The sequence below is a fragment of the Eschrichtius robustus genome, chromosome 1 (genome assembly GCF_028021215.1).
Source record: "Eschrichtius robustus isolate mEscRob2 chromosome 1, mEscRob2.pri, whole genome shotgun sequence".
NCBI lineage: Eukaryota > Metazoa > Chordata > Mammalia > Artiodactyla > Eschrichtiidae > Eschrichtius > Eschrichtius robustus.
Window position 1 is genome coordinate 66,692,515 of NC_090824.1, and position 20,131 is coordinate 66,712,645.

At 37.6% G+C, this 20,131-nt stretch overlaps 1 protein-coding gene across 1 annotated transcript in view; it reads right to left on the reverse strand.

Annotated features, from left to right (window-relative positions):
- The window catches only part of NUBPL (NUBP iron-sulfur cluster assembly factor, mitochondrial), a 243,628-nt gene that overhangs the window by 10,171 nt on the left and 213,326 nt on the right, over positions 1-20,131 (reverse strand). The window contains exon 9 of the mRNA XM_068546417.1: positions 2,778-2,898. Coding sequence (XP_068402518.1) covers positions 2,778-2,898 — 121 coding nt within the window. The remainder of the gene's footprint in view (positions 1-2,777; positions 2,899-20,131) is intronic.

Genomic DNA, 20,131 nt, shown 5'->3' on the forward strand with positions numbered 1-20,131 from the left:
AAACGTGTGTGTGTGCATGTGTGTGTGTGTGTTTTATATAAAGAATTCATTCAGCACCATGCCAGGCAATGGAAATAATGCAGAAGAATGTGTTACAAAATTACAAACCTACTATAATTTATATTATGAGCTACATGGAGGAACAGATATTTCATGCTCCTCCTACCAGCAAATTGTGAGATCTTAACCAACTCTTTAACTCTTTCCTAAAAGTTCAATAGACAAAATACATGAATACTTCAGTAACCATTTAAAGACCAGCTTTTCAGTAAATTTGATGTCTGTTCTACAGATCAACTTTAGACTGTAGGAACCTATCACAGGGGCAGGCAGGAGAAGATATTACAGAAAATACTTAGAAACCCACAAAGTTTTTTCTCTTGATTTATGAACTGCCATTATATAGTAAAGAATCCTGAATGCTTTCATTTCTACTGCAGTAATGAAAGAAAAAAAAGTAAACCCTTCTCCATTTTATAGCCACCTAGTGACATCACTTCTGCCCTCCAGAGACTCACAATCTGCAGAAGAGTAGAACAAGAAAGATGAAAACCTTTTTAGAAAACAGGTGGCACAGTGAGAGCAGTAATGGGCTAACAATCGTACACAGAGAAGGATACAAAGGAGTAAAGGTAATGAGAGTGGGTGAGGTTCAGCCTGGCCTTGAAAAGTATTTTTGAGGGGTTAGGGCTGAAGGAAGCACATTTCAGAGACATAAGTTAAAGGGGTTTCTGTGGCATGATCTGAGAGCTTTAACTACTATGTACAAACTGTCCCTGTAGGTGAATATGGATAAAGTTCTGAAGAGCCATTTTACCAAATAATCATTTGAAACACAGGCCCATGGATGAAAATAAGAGGCAGCCAGAGAGTCAGTAAAGGGTCCTGGGGGTTTCACCCAGCCAGGAGGCCATAGCTGTGAGAGTTCTTTCCCTGATTTCAGTTCCTCATTCCCAATTCCAACCTCTTCATCATCAGAGCCCCTGCTCCAGTTCATGGGAGATCCCTCTGGGTCCCATGACCACATTAAAAGGAGGAGATGTGCTCTACATTAGAACTTTAAATTATTTTTCCCATAACACTTTTAGATACAGCAGTCTATAGCACTACCCACTTTCTGTGATCAGTAATCAGTGTTTCTGATTTTCTGATTACACTTTTGAGCTGTTAGTTAAAATGTATCTTCCATATGTGAAATTGTTTCTCTAGGAGACATGTTTCAAATTCTAAATAACTGACTTACAAAATCATACCACCCATTCATAAATTAGGGAATTATAATACTGTCAGCGTAATTCAATAACGTCATTATAATTACACATTTACTTTATTATATAAGTGAATGTCAATCTGTTATGTTATTATGCAGATTTGGGAAATTGAACTTCCTAGGTTAAATGAAAAACTGTTGCAGAATATAATTAGTAGCTATAATTATAACAATGTATCAAAATATATCATTAGTATTCACCTGGTACTGTGGTAGCTGCTTTAGTACAAATGCATAAAAACAATAATACATTTAACATCAACATTTAGAAACTTAATTATAATAAAGAATGTTCTGAAACTCCTTGATCTTTAAGGGATCTTAATTGTTAACTACCCTAAACTAATAATTCACTCTAAGCCTCCCTTATTTAGCATCTAACATCTGCCTTTGCTCAGAACAGAAACTCATAAGTAGGGACTTCCCTGGTGGCACAGTGGTTAAGAATCCGCCTGCCAATGCAGGGAACACGGGTTCGAGCCCTGGTCCGGGAAGATCCCACATGCCGTGGAGCAACTAAGCCTGTGTGGCACAACTACTGAAGCCTGTGAGCCTAGACCCCACAAGCCGCAACTACTGAAGTCCATGAGCCTAGAGCCCGTGCTCTTCAACAAGAGAAGCCACCGCAATGAGAAGCCCATGCACCACAATGAAGAGTAGCCCCCGCTCCCCGCAACTAGAGAAAGCCCACAGGCAGCAACGAAGACCCAATGCAGCCAAAAATTAAATAAATAAATAATTAATTAATTAAGGGAAAAAAAAAAAAAAAACAACTCATAGTAGAATATCAAAACATGTTTCCTAAAAAGTCCATTAAGTTGCTTTTGGATTTGTTACAAAACATGTTTTATCTAAAATCTGTGTTTTGCTCCTTTAACACATGATTTTACTTCTCAAGACACTAATGAATCCTTCAATTCAGTAACATGAACTGTATAGACAGTGTAAATTTCAAGTGTCATATTTTATAGACATGGCATAAAAAGATTACAGAATAAAAAGGTTACATATAAAAAGATTACAGAAAACAGAAAATACTGTTTTCTACAGCAAAAGGACTAATAAATTCAGAACTGATCAGGAAGGCATTTCTTCACACATACCAAGAACTGACACTTCCAAAGGTTGCTACAACATACAGAACAGGTATTTCTGTATATATCTGCTTATACTGAGAGCTGTCTTCCCAACTTAGCAAACAAACTGATGATCATTATTTAAAATGTGGGCTTCAAATCACAGTACTCAAACCACAAAACTCTCCTCTCAAATTCAAGTTATAGGCAGTTTTTATCTATAGCAAGAGTTATCATAATTGGCAGAACAAACCCCCTATTCAAAAAGCCTTCCACTAATGAAGTAGCACAAAAAGCCAAAGAAAGGTTAACACACAGAACTGTGCTATACTAACAATTTAAAACACAAAGCCAAAAGCAATTCATCCTTTTTTAAGACATTCTTCATCACCATGCCATTTCCTTTACAAAAGAATATCCTGTGGTCTTACCTAGAATATCAAGATCAAGGGTCCGTGCTAGTCTCCTTGCACCATCAGCACCAAATATATGAGTTTTGTGTTTACATTTTGGACACTGGAAAACACTCATATTTTGGACAAGGCCCAGAACCTAGAATAATAAAGACACACTGAAATCAAAACAAAATTAAACCAAGTTTCAATCCATTATTTCAACAAGTTTTTACTGCATGCCTACTAGGTTCCAGTGATACAATGATGAATAAGTTACGGTCTCTGCTCTCAAGGAACTCAATGTGGTGGGAGAGCAAGACACATGTCATTAACTCTAATAATGAGATAAATGCTAAAGAGTTATAAATGACAGGGATCAAAAAATTCTGTTAGGGAAGAATGAGAGGGACCTCTGAGTTGCCCATAGAGAATTGCTTCTTCAGGTTGAGTGTGAGAAGAGGGGTTGAGGCCTACAGCAGGAATTCTAGGCAGAAGAAAGAGCATAAGCCAAGGCAGCAGACTACAACTTGTATGGCCTATTTGGGCTGCAACCCAGTAAGCTGCCAAGGCAGAAGCTAGTTTGGTGAGAAAGGTCAGGGTCAGATGGTAAGGTGCCAAATGCCATCCCTGTATTTGAGACTTTCTTCTTGAGACAACAGAGATGGTACCAAAGCAGCAGTGATACACAATAAGATGTACGTTTTAGAAATTCACTTCTGAGGGCAACATGGGAAAAATAGCAGGAAGAAACACAGGAAAAGAAATAGTTAAGAAGCTAACTGTGGACAAAGCCTCACAGTAAATAACAGCTAACACATACTGAGCGCTTATTCTATGTCAGGCACTGGGATAAGTGCTTTATATGCACTATCTTATTTACTCCTCACAGAACTTTATGAGATGGGTTTTTATCATCTCCTTTCTATAGGTGAGAAAACTGACACAGCCAGCAAAATACTGAAACTCAGCTCTTATCAAAATGTTATTGTTCAAAGCAAAAAATTAAAGCTATATACAAAGTGTCCATCTCTTTCTGAGTTTCCCCAACTTCTGGCACAAACTAGATACTTCATAAACATTTGTTGAATAAATAGACAGGTTCTGCAAATATAATTCTTATTCATGATCCTTTTAATCTTACTTCTTATTGATGGGAAGCCGTGGTTCTCTTCTAGAATAAAAATGGGGAAAACAACTATCAGAGGCTTAGAGATAATAATGTCTGTATCATCCTATCAATCCCACCAATAAGATTATCATTATGGGAGATAGCTCTATTAGAACATTTGCATTTTAAATGCAGAATAGCACCGATAGTCCACAATGAAACATATAAATAAGAAGGTGATCAGATTTGTTATTCTTTCTGAAAAGAGAAACAGGAAAGACTAAGGTTTTCTACAACACATGTAAATGAAGGCAAATAGTGAGGGACATGCGTTTGTAGGTAAGCATTTTCCAAATATTATATGCCCTTTTGCTGATGCAAAGTATCACAAAAAATAAATCACACTGTGTTCTGGTAATTCAGTACCATCTTCAGAAAGTTAGAGGAAAACCTAGCTAAATACCACACAGCTTACTTTATTCACTATGTCTATATAATACACTCATTACTTGGGCAGTTTTACTGCCATTTATGTTAAATGTGATATACCCCCTAACTGTAAGGCTTTCAGCTTTAATGTAAAAATATCACTCGAGAAGTGGGAAAAGGAGAAACACAACGTGAAAATTTAAGTGAGGGTATATTCTAATCCAGAGAGAATGGGAGAAGTATTCCTTCTCTGGAATCTCTTAGACTTCCCAAGATATAGAGGCATGGAGCAAGAGTGTATTTGCAGTTTGTTTGTGATTAGCTTATTATTAAATTGTTCACTATGGACTGTATAAATGTCTCAGACATTCTCTATGTAGACTACATACATGTCACAGACATAAGACTATCACCAAACTCTTTAATGACATCCTATCATATGCCAGTAACTAGGCTAAACACAAGGAGTAGCATATAGTGGTGAGCAAAACAGACTTGGAGCTTGCACGCTAACTGGAGAAACAGATTGAAAAATTAGTGCAGAAATGTATTTTAAAAACTGGAACAGCTTCTCTAGAAGCAAAGTACAGAGTATTATGAGACTGTAGAAAAGAGAGGACTCTATCTACCCTGGAGTCACAGAGGACTTCCTGCAGGAAATGTCTGATCTAACAGTTAAAGAATAAGCAGGTAAAAACAAGGAGAAAGGGAGGAAACACACTCAAGACAAGTAGGAGCATGTCTCCTGTCTCCTTCAAGGAACTGAAAGGCAGTATAGTTGAGGTATGGGGTGAGTGGTGCGAGATGAGGCGAAAGGTAGGCTTGCAGGCCATGTTTAGTGTCTGGGTTGTATGAGTACAGAGACACCACTGAAGGGTTTTAAGCAAGAGAGACCACTGTGCCTATAGTTGTAGGAGACTCATTTCTCAGGACTGTAGAGTTTTAAAAACAACATGGAATGGAAAAGCTAAAAGGACTTGTCTTTGTGTGTTTATTTTCTTAGACAAACACAAATCCAGGGCGAAATCAGTCATTTCAGAGGTGATCGTTTTTAGTGCTGTCTAAAATACTCTAGGTCTCCTCCTGCACAGTTCTCTGCATAGGATTTTTCTCCTGGGCACAAGGTTAGCATTTTTCTTCTCTGCAATTAGGTGAGGACACGTAACTTGTTCTGGACGATGAAATGTGAGCTGAAGTGACATGTGTCACATCTAGGCAGAAGCTTTAAGTGCTAAGTCCCCATTATGTTTCCCTCTGTCCCTGGGACTAGCAAGCTTCCAGAAAGTGGCTGCTCCATCAGCCTGGGTGCCAGAGTAAGAACAATGCAGAGGAGTGTTAAAGCCAAACCATAATGGACGTGTAGCATGAGAGAAATAAACTCATGTTGTTTTAAGCCACTGAAATTTGAGGGTTGTTAGTACACATAATCCAGCCCATACTGGCTGACACAGGGGTGTGTAAGAAGAAAGTATTAAAATTTCTATTTCTTCCTTATGATTTCCTTTTTAATTCTAATTTTGTGTGTGTGTGATAATGAAAATAACATATTAGTACAGTAATAAACGTGTACTATATATAGATACGTAGAATTTACAATATGTATTTATATATAGTGTACATTATAAAATCTATATATAGGTACAGATAATTTATATTATATATCTATATATTTATATAATATAATGTATTATATGTCTATATACAGTATACATGATAGAATCTCTATATCTATAATTATATATATATTTTCAAACATCATTTATTGATAAGCATGTATAATCAAAACAATTTAGAGATAAACAACCCTCTGTATGTTTGAAATTAAGAGGTTGTGATAAGCTTGGCTCTATTACTGATAATATTCTTCTAGTGAAAGGATAAATGCCCTAATACTGCTTCCTAGGTTACCCTGAACAAAGTAGTTCCTCTTAACTCTAGAATTCCTTCATCTCAAAAACTTCCCACACAAATACCACTTTCCTTAAAAACAAAAAGTTGTAATGGAACAGAAGAGTGAGCCCAGAAGAGACTCACACATGGAATTCACTAATTTATAATAGAGATGACACAGTGCTGCAATGTTAATTGGATATCCATATGGAAAATAAGGAATCTTAACCTTCTATCTCACACCATACACAAATATTAATTACAGATGGGTTGTAGAGCTAATATGAAAGATAAAACAAAACACATGTGGAAGAAAACAGCAAAATAAACTTATAACCTTGGAGGCAGGCAAAGATTTTTCTAGCAGGACACAAAGAAGCACTAAACATAAATGAAATTTTTTTGTTAAATTCGACTACTTTAAAATTAATAACTTATCAGAAGACATAATTAAGAGAGTAAAAAGGCAAGCTATAGAGCAAAAGATGATATCTATAATACACATATATAACAAAGGACTTTCATCTAGAATATACAAAGAATTCCTACAAATCAATAAGGAAAAAAAAAAATCAGATAATACAACAGAGAAATGGGCAAGAGACTTAACAGGAACTTCATAAAAAAAGATATCCAAAGACAAACAAACATGAGAAAAAGTGTTCAATTTTAATTATCATCAGGGAAATGCAAATTAGAACCGCGACGAGATACCATACATTTATGCTTAAGACCTGATTAGAACAGAAAAACATCCTTATGACTACAACAACCTAACCCCCCCCCCCCCCCAAAAAAAGAAAACCCAAATACCAAATATTGGTGAGGTCATGGAACAACTAAAACTCATAGCTTCAGTGGAGTGTAAAGTGGTACACCATTTTGGAAAACTGTTTGGTAGTTATCTACTTAAAGTGACATATGCCTATATTAAGGCACAGTATTTCCACTCTGTTATACATTAACAAAAAATGTGAACAGTTACCAAAAGACATTACAAAAGTGTTCATAACTAATTATCCAAAAATGAAAAACTACGCAAATGTCCATCAACAGTAAAATGGACAAATAAATTGTGGTATATTCACACCATTGAATGCTACACAGCAATGAGAAGGAGAGAACTATAGCTACAATCAACAGTATGAGTGAAGCTGTCAAACATCATTTTAAGCAAAAGAAGCTACACAAAAGTATATACTTATTATTCCATTTATGTTAAGTGCACAGACAGATAAAACTAATCTATGGTGTTATAATTTGGGTTCCGCTTTGGGGGTAGTGATCAGAAGGTGGCACAAGGCAGGAGCTTCCGGGGTGCTGGTAATGTTCTGTTTCCTGAATACAAGCAATGGGTGTGCTCACTTTGCAAAAATTTATTGAGCTATGTACACTCACAATTTATGCCCTTTTGTGTATGTGTATCAGACTTCAATAAAACGTTTGCTTTAAAAAAAGGTGGTCATGTGAACAGTGGCCAATAAAGCAACAAGAACAAATAATCAAGATGATGTTTTATTGGGCATCTTGTGAACCTGCACACAAAAATAACAGTCTGTTTTAAACAGAAAAATATTCTGTAAAAACAGAGAGGTTGCAGTAAAACTAAGATGAAGTCTTTGGGAAGAACAATCCCTTATTCTTTCCACGTGACACTCCAAGGAAAGAACTGAAATAAAAGCCTAAGCCCAGAGAGCTCTGAAATGATGGAGTTCTAGACCATCAATGTCTAATAAGGTAGCCACTAGTTCACATGTGGCTACTGAACACTCGAAATGTGGCTAGTCTGAATTGGGATGTGCTGTAAGTGTAAAATACACACCGGATATCAAAGACTTAGTATAAGTAAAAGAATGTAAAATATCTCAATAATTTTTTAGAGTTTACAAGCTATTCTTTAAGCTTTTTCATTGAAGTGTATCATGAATACACACAAAAAGTACACAAATCACAAGTGCAAGACTGAATGGACTTACCATAAAGTAGGCCCATGTTACCATGATGCTGTCCATAAAACATTGCCAGCACCCTAGAAGTCTCCTTGTATACTCTCCAAAACGTTGCCAAAAGTATAAACTAACAACCTGATTTCTAACACCATAAATTAATTTTGTTGTCTTGAATTTGATATGAATGTAATAATGCAGTGTATTCTTTTGTGTCTGTATGATTCATCCAGCTAAACCATGTACATCTGTAGTTCATTTTCAGTGAGTCCTAAGATTCCATGGTGACTATATCACAGTTATGCATTCGCTTGTTAGATCATCCGTGTTGTTTCCAGATTTTTATGAACAATGCTTCTGCGAACGTTTTAATACATGTCTTTTTTGCTGGGTATTAGGTTATGCATATTTAACTTCAGTTAAAAAAACGCCAGTTTTCCAGTAAAGTTCTACCAATTTATACTCCCACTAGCAAATGAACGAGAACTCCAGCCATGCCACAGCTTCATCAACATTTGGTGTCATCAGGCTTTTTTCATTTTGGCAAGTATGGTAAGTATGGAGTAGTACCTCATTATGCTGGATTTTCAATTGTCAATCTGTTTATACCAGGAACTATATTTCCTAGAATCTCCTTCCTTACATGGCTCCTGGTTAAAGTTCACCACAGGTAAAGTGGCATGAGATTTGGGAAGAGAAGGTGTAGGCTTAGGCCTTACACTCTAAAGGTTTCCTGTGGGCAGAGGTGGTGACAGAAGTGTGCAGAGGTACAGGTGCATTCCAGTTTGTTCTCATTCTGCCTCTGTGCCCAGCTCTCCTGTGCACTGTGGTTTTGTGTTGCCAAAATTACTAAGGAAGTTAAGCATATTTTTACATGATTATTGGTCATTTGTATATTCTGCTCTGTGAAGCTATCTCTTCAGGTCTCTTGTCTATTTTTTCCATTGATTACGTGGTTCTTTTCTTACTGAATTGTCAGAATTCCTAGTATTTTTTTTTTTTTTTAACTTTGGGTTTATTTATTTATTTATGGCTGTGTTGGGTCTTCGTTTCTGTGCGAGGGCTTCCTCTAGTTGCGGCAAGTGGGGGCCACTCTTCATTGCGGTGCGCGGGCCTCTCATTATCGCGGCCTCTCTTGTTGCGGAGCACAGGCTCCAGACGCGCAGGCTCAGTAGCTGTGGCTCACGGGCTTAGTCGCTCCGCGGCATGTGGGATCCTCCCAGACCAGGGCTCGAACCCGTGTCCCCTGCACTGGCAGGCAGACTCCCAACCACTGCGCCACCAGGGAAGCCCTCCTAGTATTTTTAAATGCAATTCCTTTTTGCTTGATTCTCAATTTTTATATTGATTTCATGCTGAAATGACAGTATTTTCAATATACTTAGTTAAGTATACTATTAAAATTAACTTCACCTGTCTTTTTCTATTTTTAAAAGAATGGCTACTAAAAACTTTAAAATCACATTTGTGGCTTGAATTATATTTCTCTTGGACAGTGCTGCTGTTGACAACTAAAGGCTGACTGTAGAACTTATTTTGATAGTTCTCCTACCTAATGTTGTTCTAAGGCCCTAAAGATGCAAAAAAAAAAAAAATCATCAGGGTCTGTGATTTATGAATATTTTAAAAAATTGAACAGAAATGCAACATTTACCTTTAAGACTATTCAGGACAGATAAACTGTCAAGTTTCTTTGCTTTTAGTTGAAATTACATCAGCTGAGTGTGCTAACACTCATGTGTGGCTATCTCTTTCTGTTCAGAAGCTCATACGACAGTCGTACACACACGTATATTTAACTAGAAAAGAGAAAATAAATTACTTCCTAAGATATGCAGACTATGTGGCTGAACAACTTTTTCAAAACATGGGGTTAGCTGGAAGAAAATTTAAAAGAGAGCTTCCAGTATTAAAAAGATTAGAAAACACTGCCCTCTTCATTTACGAGCAATCCACTATAATCAACTATTTTTGAACAGGGGGAGCTAACGTAATAAGAAAGAAGATTATAATGCCCATATTACAATGTTATTCATAAAAATTCTTCTTTTAAATAGGAAAGAATACATAGCTACACGACCACCCCTTACCCTCACTCCCCCAAAAAGCCTTATATTGTGTGAATACTCTATATGTTGCTAAGCTGTTTGTGTTTATTGTAGAGCTATTTTGTGCATCCTTTGATCGTAGAAACATTAGAAAACAGTTGCTTTGCCACAGCTTAATTTACATAATACCACTGAGACGCAGCTGTAAGCGTGCTCAATCATTTTTTAATGTCTCATCAAAGTATAAGATCCTTTTTTCTTTTTACCTCAGCTGGTTTTACTGAAAAAAGTAAATGCTACGTGCCTGTCTAACATCAGCCACCACAAACCTTTAGCATGTTATTCTTACATTATTCTAATCCATCACTGGCTCAGGAGAATACTTCTTTTATTAACTTTTAAAAAATAGACTGTCTTGAAATATCAACATTGCCCTGAAATACTGGATTTTTGTGTCTAAATGTATTGAATTAAGCAGGCTCAAAAGGCCCCAATTTTAATTTCTTCTTGGCATTTTAAACCCAGATTCAGGTAAGTAACAAGCAAGATTTTCAGGTTACTATATAATCCAATTTTTCAAGGTTACAATCAGGTTAAATTCTTGCTGGTTGGAACCTGTCACAAGGATTAAGAGCTATGATTTGAGGAAAAACTCACTGTTAAACAGAGAATGAATAATAACAAATGAAATTGATTAGATTCACAAGTGTTTTTCAGTTCTCCATTAGCCTTGAACCAGTTTTTGGTATATTCCTTGAAGCGTGTGTACAGATATTATAATTTAAAAAAATGAGATGAGTGTTCTTGTTTTCTCTTTCAGAAGTAGTCTGGTAATGGAAAAAACAATTAATGGGGAGGCCTGCATTCATTCTCCTCTCAGGGACCAACTAACTACCTCTGGATCCATGAAGTACAACTTAACTTCTCCATGCCTTGAATTCTAAAATGAGGGATTGTAATGATCTCTAAAACCTACCACTGTAACAATAACATTCAGAGCTACCCTTCACAATGTCATGTGCTAAGACATAGGTCTTAGCAAAGTACTGTACATGTAATCTCACTTAACTGCCACAATGACCTGTGAGATGGGTCACGAAACACTTAAGCTAAATTATTTGCTCAAGGTCACACAGTTAGTGAATAACAGAGCCAAAATTCAAATCAGCTGGGCCTATGTGTGGAAGTCACAAAACCAGATGACAAGTAAAGGAACTGAAGGATTTTGTTCATGGAACTAGATGGCCTAAAACTATTGACCAATCAATCCAGTTCAGTGGGGAGATTTAAAATATAATTAAGAGCACAGTTATAAGGGAAGACCTGATGTGAACCATCTTCATCATTCACTGATGCAGCTGAGCCTCAGACATCATTCCCTTCTCCTGGCTATGAAACTCCTCTTTCCCTTAACACCCTCAGTATACCTCTCCTGACTGTCAACAGAACCTATGGTCCCCTTAACTCCTCCCCATTTTTCAATCCACCAATTTTCTGTCTTTACTTGCCCTAGGCAATCAGGACCCCAAAGGAAAGCAAATTTAAAGGAGACTCCTCTTAATCTCTCATGCTGTGATATTCTACGACATTCACATTACTAAACCTCAACTCTAGATAATCCACAGAAATAGCAATTAAGAATGTGGGCTCTGGAAAGCAGACCATTTAGGATAGGATCCCAGAGGCCCACTAAACAGATGGGTAGCCTTATGCGAATTATTTAGTCTCTCTGTACTACAGTTTCCTCATCTGCAAAATGGGGAAAATAATGTTACTACTTCACAGGGTTGTTGTGAGGGTTAGATTAGTTTAATTCACGTAAATCACATAGAACAGCATTCCCGTTTAAAGCATATATGGACTTCTGAGAGATGCTAGAGAAAGACAAAAATGAGCAAACACCTTCAGTCTCTAAGATGCAACTATGGCCGAGATGCAGAATGCTACCTACCCAGTCTTACAAATTGTCACTGAAGAAAAGTCATTTTTCAAAAGTGGAAAGATTACCCAATTGTGAAGAAGGAAGCCACCTGCGATACATCACGTGCAAACTAATAAACAGTGTTCCTAGAAAGAATAACAGCACCTTCCAAGGCCTGCAAAGCCAATAATGAAAGATTCTCTAAATACATCAAAGGTATTAAATTTCCCACAGAATCAAGTGAGACAACTTGATGATCGGAGAGGAAAAAACTATGCTCAAGGATGAAAAGAATAAATGTCACTTGCCTCCATTTTTATGTAAGATTACCTATTTCTAAATCGTTTTGTAAGGTAGATAGGCTTGAGGTATTAAAGAAAATAGAACTTTAGGGGTCCAAAAGACAAACTAGATGCTGAACAAGCTCCAAGACAGATACGATGAACACATAAGTTTTGAAGGCATTCAAGGGTGAAGATGTGAAACTCCTGGTCCAAATGGATAACCTACTGCCAAGAATGGTTACTGTGCCAGAAAAAGAATAAACTACAACTCTGATCCTCATCACTAAGAACAACTTGTAGGGTCTTTGGTAATAAAAATGGAAAACGGAAAGAAAACATTGATAAAAATCAACTATTTTAGTTTCTAAGATCACCTAATTTTTCTTAGGAGACAATATAATCATTAACCCTTACAAATAAATACCACAAAGTCCACACCGCAATAGGACTCTTTGTTTTTTTGTTTTTAGCCAGCAGGAAAAGAAAACCTGCTGGCTAAAGACAAAAGCAAAATTCCTATCTCTCTTTTATAAAATAATTAACTATTTGCAAGGCTGAAATAGTTATAGAATTTTCTCTCTCTCTCTTTTTTTTTTTGGCTGTGTTGGGTCTTCGCTGCTGCGCACGGGCTTTCTCTAGTTGCGGCGAGCGGGGGCTACTCTTCGTTGGGGTGTGAGGCTTCTCATTGCGGTGGCTTCTCTTGCTGTGGAGCACGGGCTCTAGGTGCATGGGCTTCAGTAGTTGCGGCATGTGGGCTCAGTAGCTGTGGCTCACAGGCTTAGTTGCTTTGCGGCATGTGGGATCTTCCCGGACCAGGGCTCGAACCCGTGTCCCCCGCATTGGCAGGTGGATTCTTAACCACTGAACCACCAGGGAAGTCCCTAGAATTTTCAAAATTAATTATAAGAAAAAAAAAGTCCAGTGACCAGCATTAGGCTTTAATATATTTGTTGCCACGTCAACTATAGCACAGACAGCTAGCTGCTCACCAAAATCCATGGTCTCATCTTTCTTGCTTAGCACATAGCTAACCCATGTTTCTCAGGCTCCTTGAGAAACATGACTGTGATCACATAACAGAGTTTTAGTTGGGGGAATGAGAGTGTAAGTACGTGTGCCACAACCAGGCCTCATCCATAAAAAGCTCCCATGACACCCCTCTGTACTGTCTTTCTCTTCTGGCTAGCTCAAATGAGGATGGCCCAATGGTGACCTTAGAAGTCACATTTTAAAATGGCAGAGGCTCCAACAGCCTAAATGACTTTGTGGAAGAAAGCCACCATGCTCACCTGTTCATATACTAGTACTGTTACATGAGCAAGAAATAAGCGTCTATTATATTTGCATCATTATAAATTTTGAGGTCTACTTGTGACAGCAGTTAGCTGACATTAAATAATGCAAATTTTAAATAATGCAGATTTTTAGACTCTAAATAACTTTAACAACTTAATAAATCTAGAGAACAATTTAGGCTCAACTAATACTCAAGAATTAAGGAGATCTCAAAGACACTATTTATCTAAATTTAAAAAAATTTCTTGCTAAAATTCTTATTAGCAAATAAAAAGACTAGTCAAAATACCTAGGTCAAATACAAAAACACCTATGAACTATAAATTTATGTTTCATGATAGCAATTATAATAAGAAACATTAATTATATAACATTATATTGACATCGAGTGTTTAGATTGTACCGAACACTGTACTAAGCCCTCACTTATTTCTCACCTCAACCCTCTGAGGGAAATACTATTATAATTCCCATATTATGAATGAGAAAACTGAGGCACAGATTAAGTAACTTGCTCAGGTCATACTGCTACAAAGTGACAGATCTAGGATTTGAACTCTAGCATTCAGACTCCTGAGCTCACCCTTCTTAACTACTATGTAAAAGTGCCTCTGTAAGCTGTACCCTATTGTCTTAAAATTATAATACAATTTCTAATGTAATTTAATTTGCAACCATAAAAGATATACTTAAAGAATATAGCTCTCTATGTGCTTTTAAAAATCTGTGTATAAGAGGCTACAAATATACAGATAAATAAAAAATCTGGTTCGGTGAGGAGAAGGGACAGTCACATATATCATGTGATGTGAATAGTACTAAAAAGGCCAACACCAAGTCATTTTCTCTACCAGTCTCTTCCTTGCCAAACAGTTTTAAATCACAACCCTTAGAGAATAGGGCAGGGATTTGTGACTGAGAATCTAACCTCTTATTTCTAGTTCACTGTCAACCTGAGTGAAAAACTAGCTCCTGGTAGATTTATTAACGGCAGCATAACTCTCAAAATCCCTTTGATTTCTGCCTTTTTTTTTCTAACCACCCTACTCTATGTAATCAATTGCCAAGCCTGTCTATTCTTCTTTCAAAATGTCAATTACATTTATTTCCCTTTCCATTTTCATTGCCATTACTCTAAATCAGACCCTTACTGCCTATCACCTACACTAGTGTTTTCCCAACTTATTAAAACTGCCTTATAAGAAAAATATTTGACAGCTTGATCTGATACAAAAACACACGTATATATGTTTATGACTGAGACCATATCCCTATGAAATAACACTTTCTCTTCCTAAGGGCAATTTACCCTGATATTGTTTAAAAACTTTGGTTACATCTCTCAGTGAATTGATTTCCTGACTCATCTGTGGGTCACAACCTGCACTGTGAATGACTGTGACCATTGCTAATGCTTCCTTACTGCCTCCGCACTCTCCTGGCTCCTATTCTTTCTATTCATCTCCATCAGATTAAATCCTTTTAAAGCTCCATTCTTTTTTTTTTTTTTTTAGCAATTTCATGTATCTTTATTTATTTATTTTTATTTATTTATGGCTGTGTTGGGTCTTCGTTTCTGTGCGAGGGCTTTCTCTAGCTGCGGCAGGTGGGGGCCACTCTTCATCGCGGTGCGCGGGCCTCTCATTATCGCGGCCTCTCTTGTTGCGGAGCACAGGCTCCAGATGCGCAGGCTCAGTAATTGTGGCACACGGGCCTAGTTGCTCCGCGGCATGTGGGATCTTCCCAGACCAGGGCTTGAACCCGTGTCCCCTGCATTGGCAGGCAGATTCTCAACCACTGCGCCACCATGGAAGCCCTTAAAACTCCATTCTAACTGTCTATTTCCTATCCAGCATTCTTTACGGACGCCTCTAAAAATCTCAAGAAGAATGTCCAAATTTCTTAGTCTAGTGTCTAAAGCTTGACTAAACCTAGGCCTAGCAAAGACATATCCAAACATATCACTTCAGCTATAGACAAACTGAACAACCCTGAACACCTGTGATTTCCTGATTCTTTTCAGACTGAATTCTGTCCTTCCCCCAGTCCTGTGATATACCTATGAAAATCCTCCTCCACTCATTCATTCAGTATATATTTAGTGAGCAGCTATATGTTCTGAACACACAAGGGGATCAGTGGTTGGAGCTGACCTTATGGCACTATAAATGTGAAAGTACTGACAAAATGTGAAAACAGTTACAAAAGGGGAAACAGAGTGTTACTAAATCATACACTAGAAAGAGCTTACCTAGTCAACAGGGTCAGGGTAAGTCCCCCAGAGAAAGAGCTGTTCAATCTAAGCACCAAAGGATAAAAAGGAGCTACAGGTGAAAAGTGAGGGTAAAGCGTTCTCAGATGGGCAAACAGCATGCTGAAGTCCATGAGAAGAGAAACTATGGAAATCTTCCAAAAGTGAAAGACGACCAGTTTGCCTGTGGCAGAGATAATGCCAGTCAGAGCGGCCTTGAGGTGGAAATAGCAGACTGTGGATGGCATTATATCCCAGGTCAAATGTCAGTATAAGGAGTATTCATCATATGCATGCTATATGCCAGGTAGTGAACATTTAAGGATTTTAAGGCATGTTTCTTGCCCTCCAAGAGCTCACATTCTTCTGTTGGGACTGACAGGTAAACTCGTAGTGGGATAAGAGCCAAACTAGATATATGTTCAAGTAGTTCAGAGAAAAAATTATTAACCTTTTCTGGTAGTTTGGGAAAAGCTTCCTAGAGGATGTAATGCCTGAGCAGGGATTTGAAAAATGAATATGAACTGACAATGGCTTCTCAGGGAAGGGACCAGCATGTACAAAATTACAGGGACATTAAAAACAAACAAACAAACAAACAAAAAACATGGCTTTTCCATGAAAACTTTCCTTGATAGCCCAGAGAAAAGTGTTCTCATGTCCCTCAGAATTTAGGGCCCCTGCACCGTAATGGAGTTAGTCTACAAGATGATAACATACTTAAAGAAAAAGGCTTCATCCTCACCTTTTTTTAAATCACCAATGGAGCTTACCATAGTACTTTGCTTATAGAAGGCACTCAATATAAGTAAATATATATTTGTAGAATAAACTAATAGCTATTTATTGAATTAATATTAACTAAGTGATCCCTTATGTACAGAAAGAATAAGAGAGTATACTTGAATATACTTTTCAGGAGCTGGAATGGAGATTACCTAAGAAGAAAGGGCTGGATAGTGAAATCCCTGTGACTCTAAAAGTTCAAATGGTAGAGGAAGGGCTCCAAATTGAGGTGCCTGGTTTTCCCTTATAAAAGAAGGCAACAAAAATGGATGAGATAAACAAGATGAAAAGACAACCCTCAGAATGGGAGAAAATATTTGCAAATGAAGCAACTGACGAAGGATTAATCTCCAAAATTTACAAGCAGCTCATGCAGCTCAGTATCAGAAAAACAAACAACCCAATCCAAAAATGGATTTAGAAGACCTAAATAGACATTTCTCCAAAGAAGATATACAGATTGCCAACAAACACATGAAAGGATGCTCAACATCACTAATCAATAGAGAAATTCAAATCAAAACTATAATGAGGTATCACCTCACACTGGTCAGAATGGCCAGCATCAAAAAAATCTACAAACAATAAATGCTGGAGAGGGTATGGGGAAAAGGGAACCCTCCTGCACTGTTGGTGGGAATGTAAATTGATACAGCCACTATGGAGAACCGTATGGAGGGTCCTTAAAAAACTAAAAATAGAACTACCATATGACCCAGCAATCCCCTGCTGGGCATATACCCTGAGAAAACCACAATTCAAAAAGAGTCATGTACTACAATGTTCATTGCAGCACTATTTACAATAGCCAGAACATGGAAGCAACCTAAGTGTCCACCAACAGATGAATGGATAAAGAAGATGTGGCACATATATACAATGGAGTATTACTCAGCCATAAAAAGAAACGAAATTGAGTTATTTGTAGTGAGGTGAATGGACCTAGAATCTGTCATACAGAGTGAAGTAAGTCAGAAAGAGAAAAACAAATACCATATGCTAACACATATATATGGAATCTAAAAAAAAAAAAAAAAAATGGTTCTGAAGAACCTAGGGGCAGGACAGGAATAAAGATGCAGATGTAGAGAATGGACTTGAGGACATGGGGAGGGGGAAGGGTAAGCTGGGACGAAGTGAGAGTGGCATGGACATATATACACTACCAAATGTAAAATAGATAGCTAGTGGGAAGCAGCCGCATAGCACAGGGAGATCAGCTCGGTGCTTCATGACCACCTAGAGGGGTGGGATAGGAAGTGTGGGAGGGAGACTCAAGAGGGAGGGTATATGGGGATATATGTATACGTATAGCTGATTCACTTTGTTATACAGCAGAAACTAACACAACACTGTAAAGCAATATACTCCAATAAAAACGTTTAAAAAAAAATGGATGAGAATGACACAGCACATAAAGTAGTCACCATTAAAAATGTGTAAGACTGAAAAATTCTTATTATTTTTAAAAAAAGTCTACCTACAAATACTGAGATAATCAAGGATTTGGCAGAGTTGATATCATTTCAGGCAGAGAAAAGAGAATTTAATAGTCATCTCTTCTTCTCCTTTCCCTATCTCAGCCTCGAGTTTTAAGAAATTATTTAAATTAACTTCAAAATGTTCTTGTAGACATTAATAAACTCTGACCATACCAATGAATTCCAAAGACATCATTGTTTCCATGGTAACTAATGCACTTCAAAAGGGGAAAAAACAGAGAGCAAGACTAAAACCCAGGAAGAAAATGAAATAAAGTGGTATACACAAGGCATAACATTTCTCCTTTGCATTTATGGAACACTTTCTAATTTCAGACTCCGAGTGCCAGAAGGATCTCAGAGGTCATCAAATCCACACCCTACTGGAAGCCGGGATTCCTTTTACAATGCAGCTATACAGTGGGTGTCCTCCAACTGCTTACAGAGCTCTCTGCTGGAAAGTTCTCACTCATTCACTTGCAAAGATTACTGAGCACCTGTCTTGCTCTGCAGGTTAAGAGATGATTAAGACATTCTACCTCTTTTTTCAAATTTTTGCTGTTTAGAAGGCAAATAACTAAAACGGGTGAAAAACGAGGGCTATAATAAAGATATAGGAAGAGTCAAAAAATAATAGAGGGAGTATGCATTTCCAATGACTTTCATTTCCACTCCTCTTCAGCCCCGCACACCCATGAGCAACCATATCCTGTACCTTGTCGTGACCCAGGGCTGCTCCGACTCTGCAGACTTACACTCCGACATCCACTTTCAGATCACAAACAGCTCCTTTACTCCATAACTAATCCTGCACTAGTCCTATGAGCCTTATGCAGCCCAAGATCCTTCACCTGGAATACTTCCTCACAATACTTCCTTGCTGACAGCCTCAACTTTTATCCTTCAGTAGCACCCACCTAACAAAAGTCTGGCTTCTGCTCTTTTAAAAACGTTCCTCTCAAGGATTTCATGATGCTTTAGAGTGAGCTGGACACATGCCTCCACCCTCATCTTACAGAATGAGAAGCTAAGCATTCACTTAAATGCTGATAGAATGGCTATTATCCTGACCTTGAAGTGGCAGTAAGAAGGATTATGAATTATTTGTTCTCATAATTTTTGGTGGCTAGCTCTCTCTAACTTTTTGCTGATTTATAGTTTAAAATCTCATATAAGTAATCTTATTTAGTTATCTGAGTAGGCATTACTTGCATCTAGTTTATCTTGGAGGGCATAATAGGAAATAATACTGTTCAACTAAGTGCTTCACTGAGACAGTTTTCTATCTGAAATGGGCATTTGGTTACCATTGCTTTAAAATTTTTCCAAGCTAAACTTCAAACATAGAACACCATGGGGGGTTTTATCACTCATTTATCCTCATACAAAATCAGGCCCTCAAACATTTTCCAACTCTGCTAGTGAGAATACCCTCAGATCATCTAGGAGGTAAGCACACAGGCATCATCTTTACCAGGGTCCTCAATTTTCATAAGGGCATGTTGATCCATCCAGAGCTCCATGGCTTACTAACTGTGTGCAGGTCTGCACTAACTGGCAAGGGAGAACAGGTACTTGTTGAAGAGGATAACCTCAACTCCACTACTGTACAGTTTTATGCTTTTCAGAAGCTCCCCTGAGATAAAAACATTTACAAAAGCTTCCCTGAGAGTCTATTCATTCTAATACATCATTGGTTCTTATACTGCATCATGCTCTCATTGAAGAATTCTCTCCATACCAAAACAAACACAAAGTGTACAATTTGGTGGGGATGGGGAAGGAGAGAGAATCATGAGACCCTCTGAAGCTAATCCCTGGCTACAGTCTAAAAAGCTCTGCTCTAGGCACAAAAACAGACATACGGATCAATGGAACAGAATAGAGAGCCCAGAAATAAAATCACACACCTAGAGTCAATTAATCTTCCACAAAGGAAGCAAGAATGTA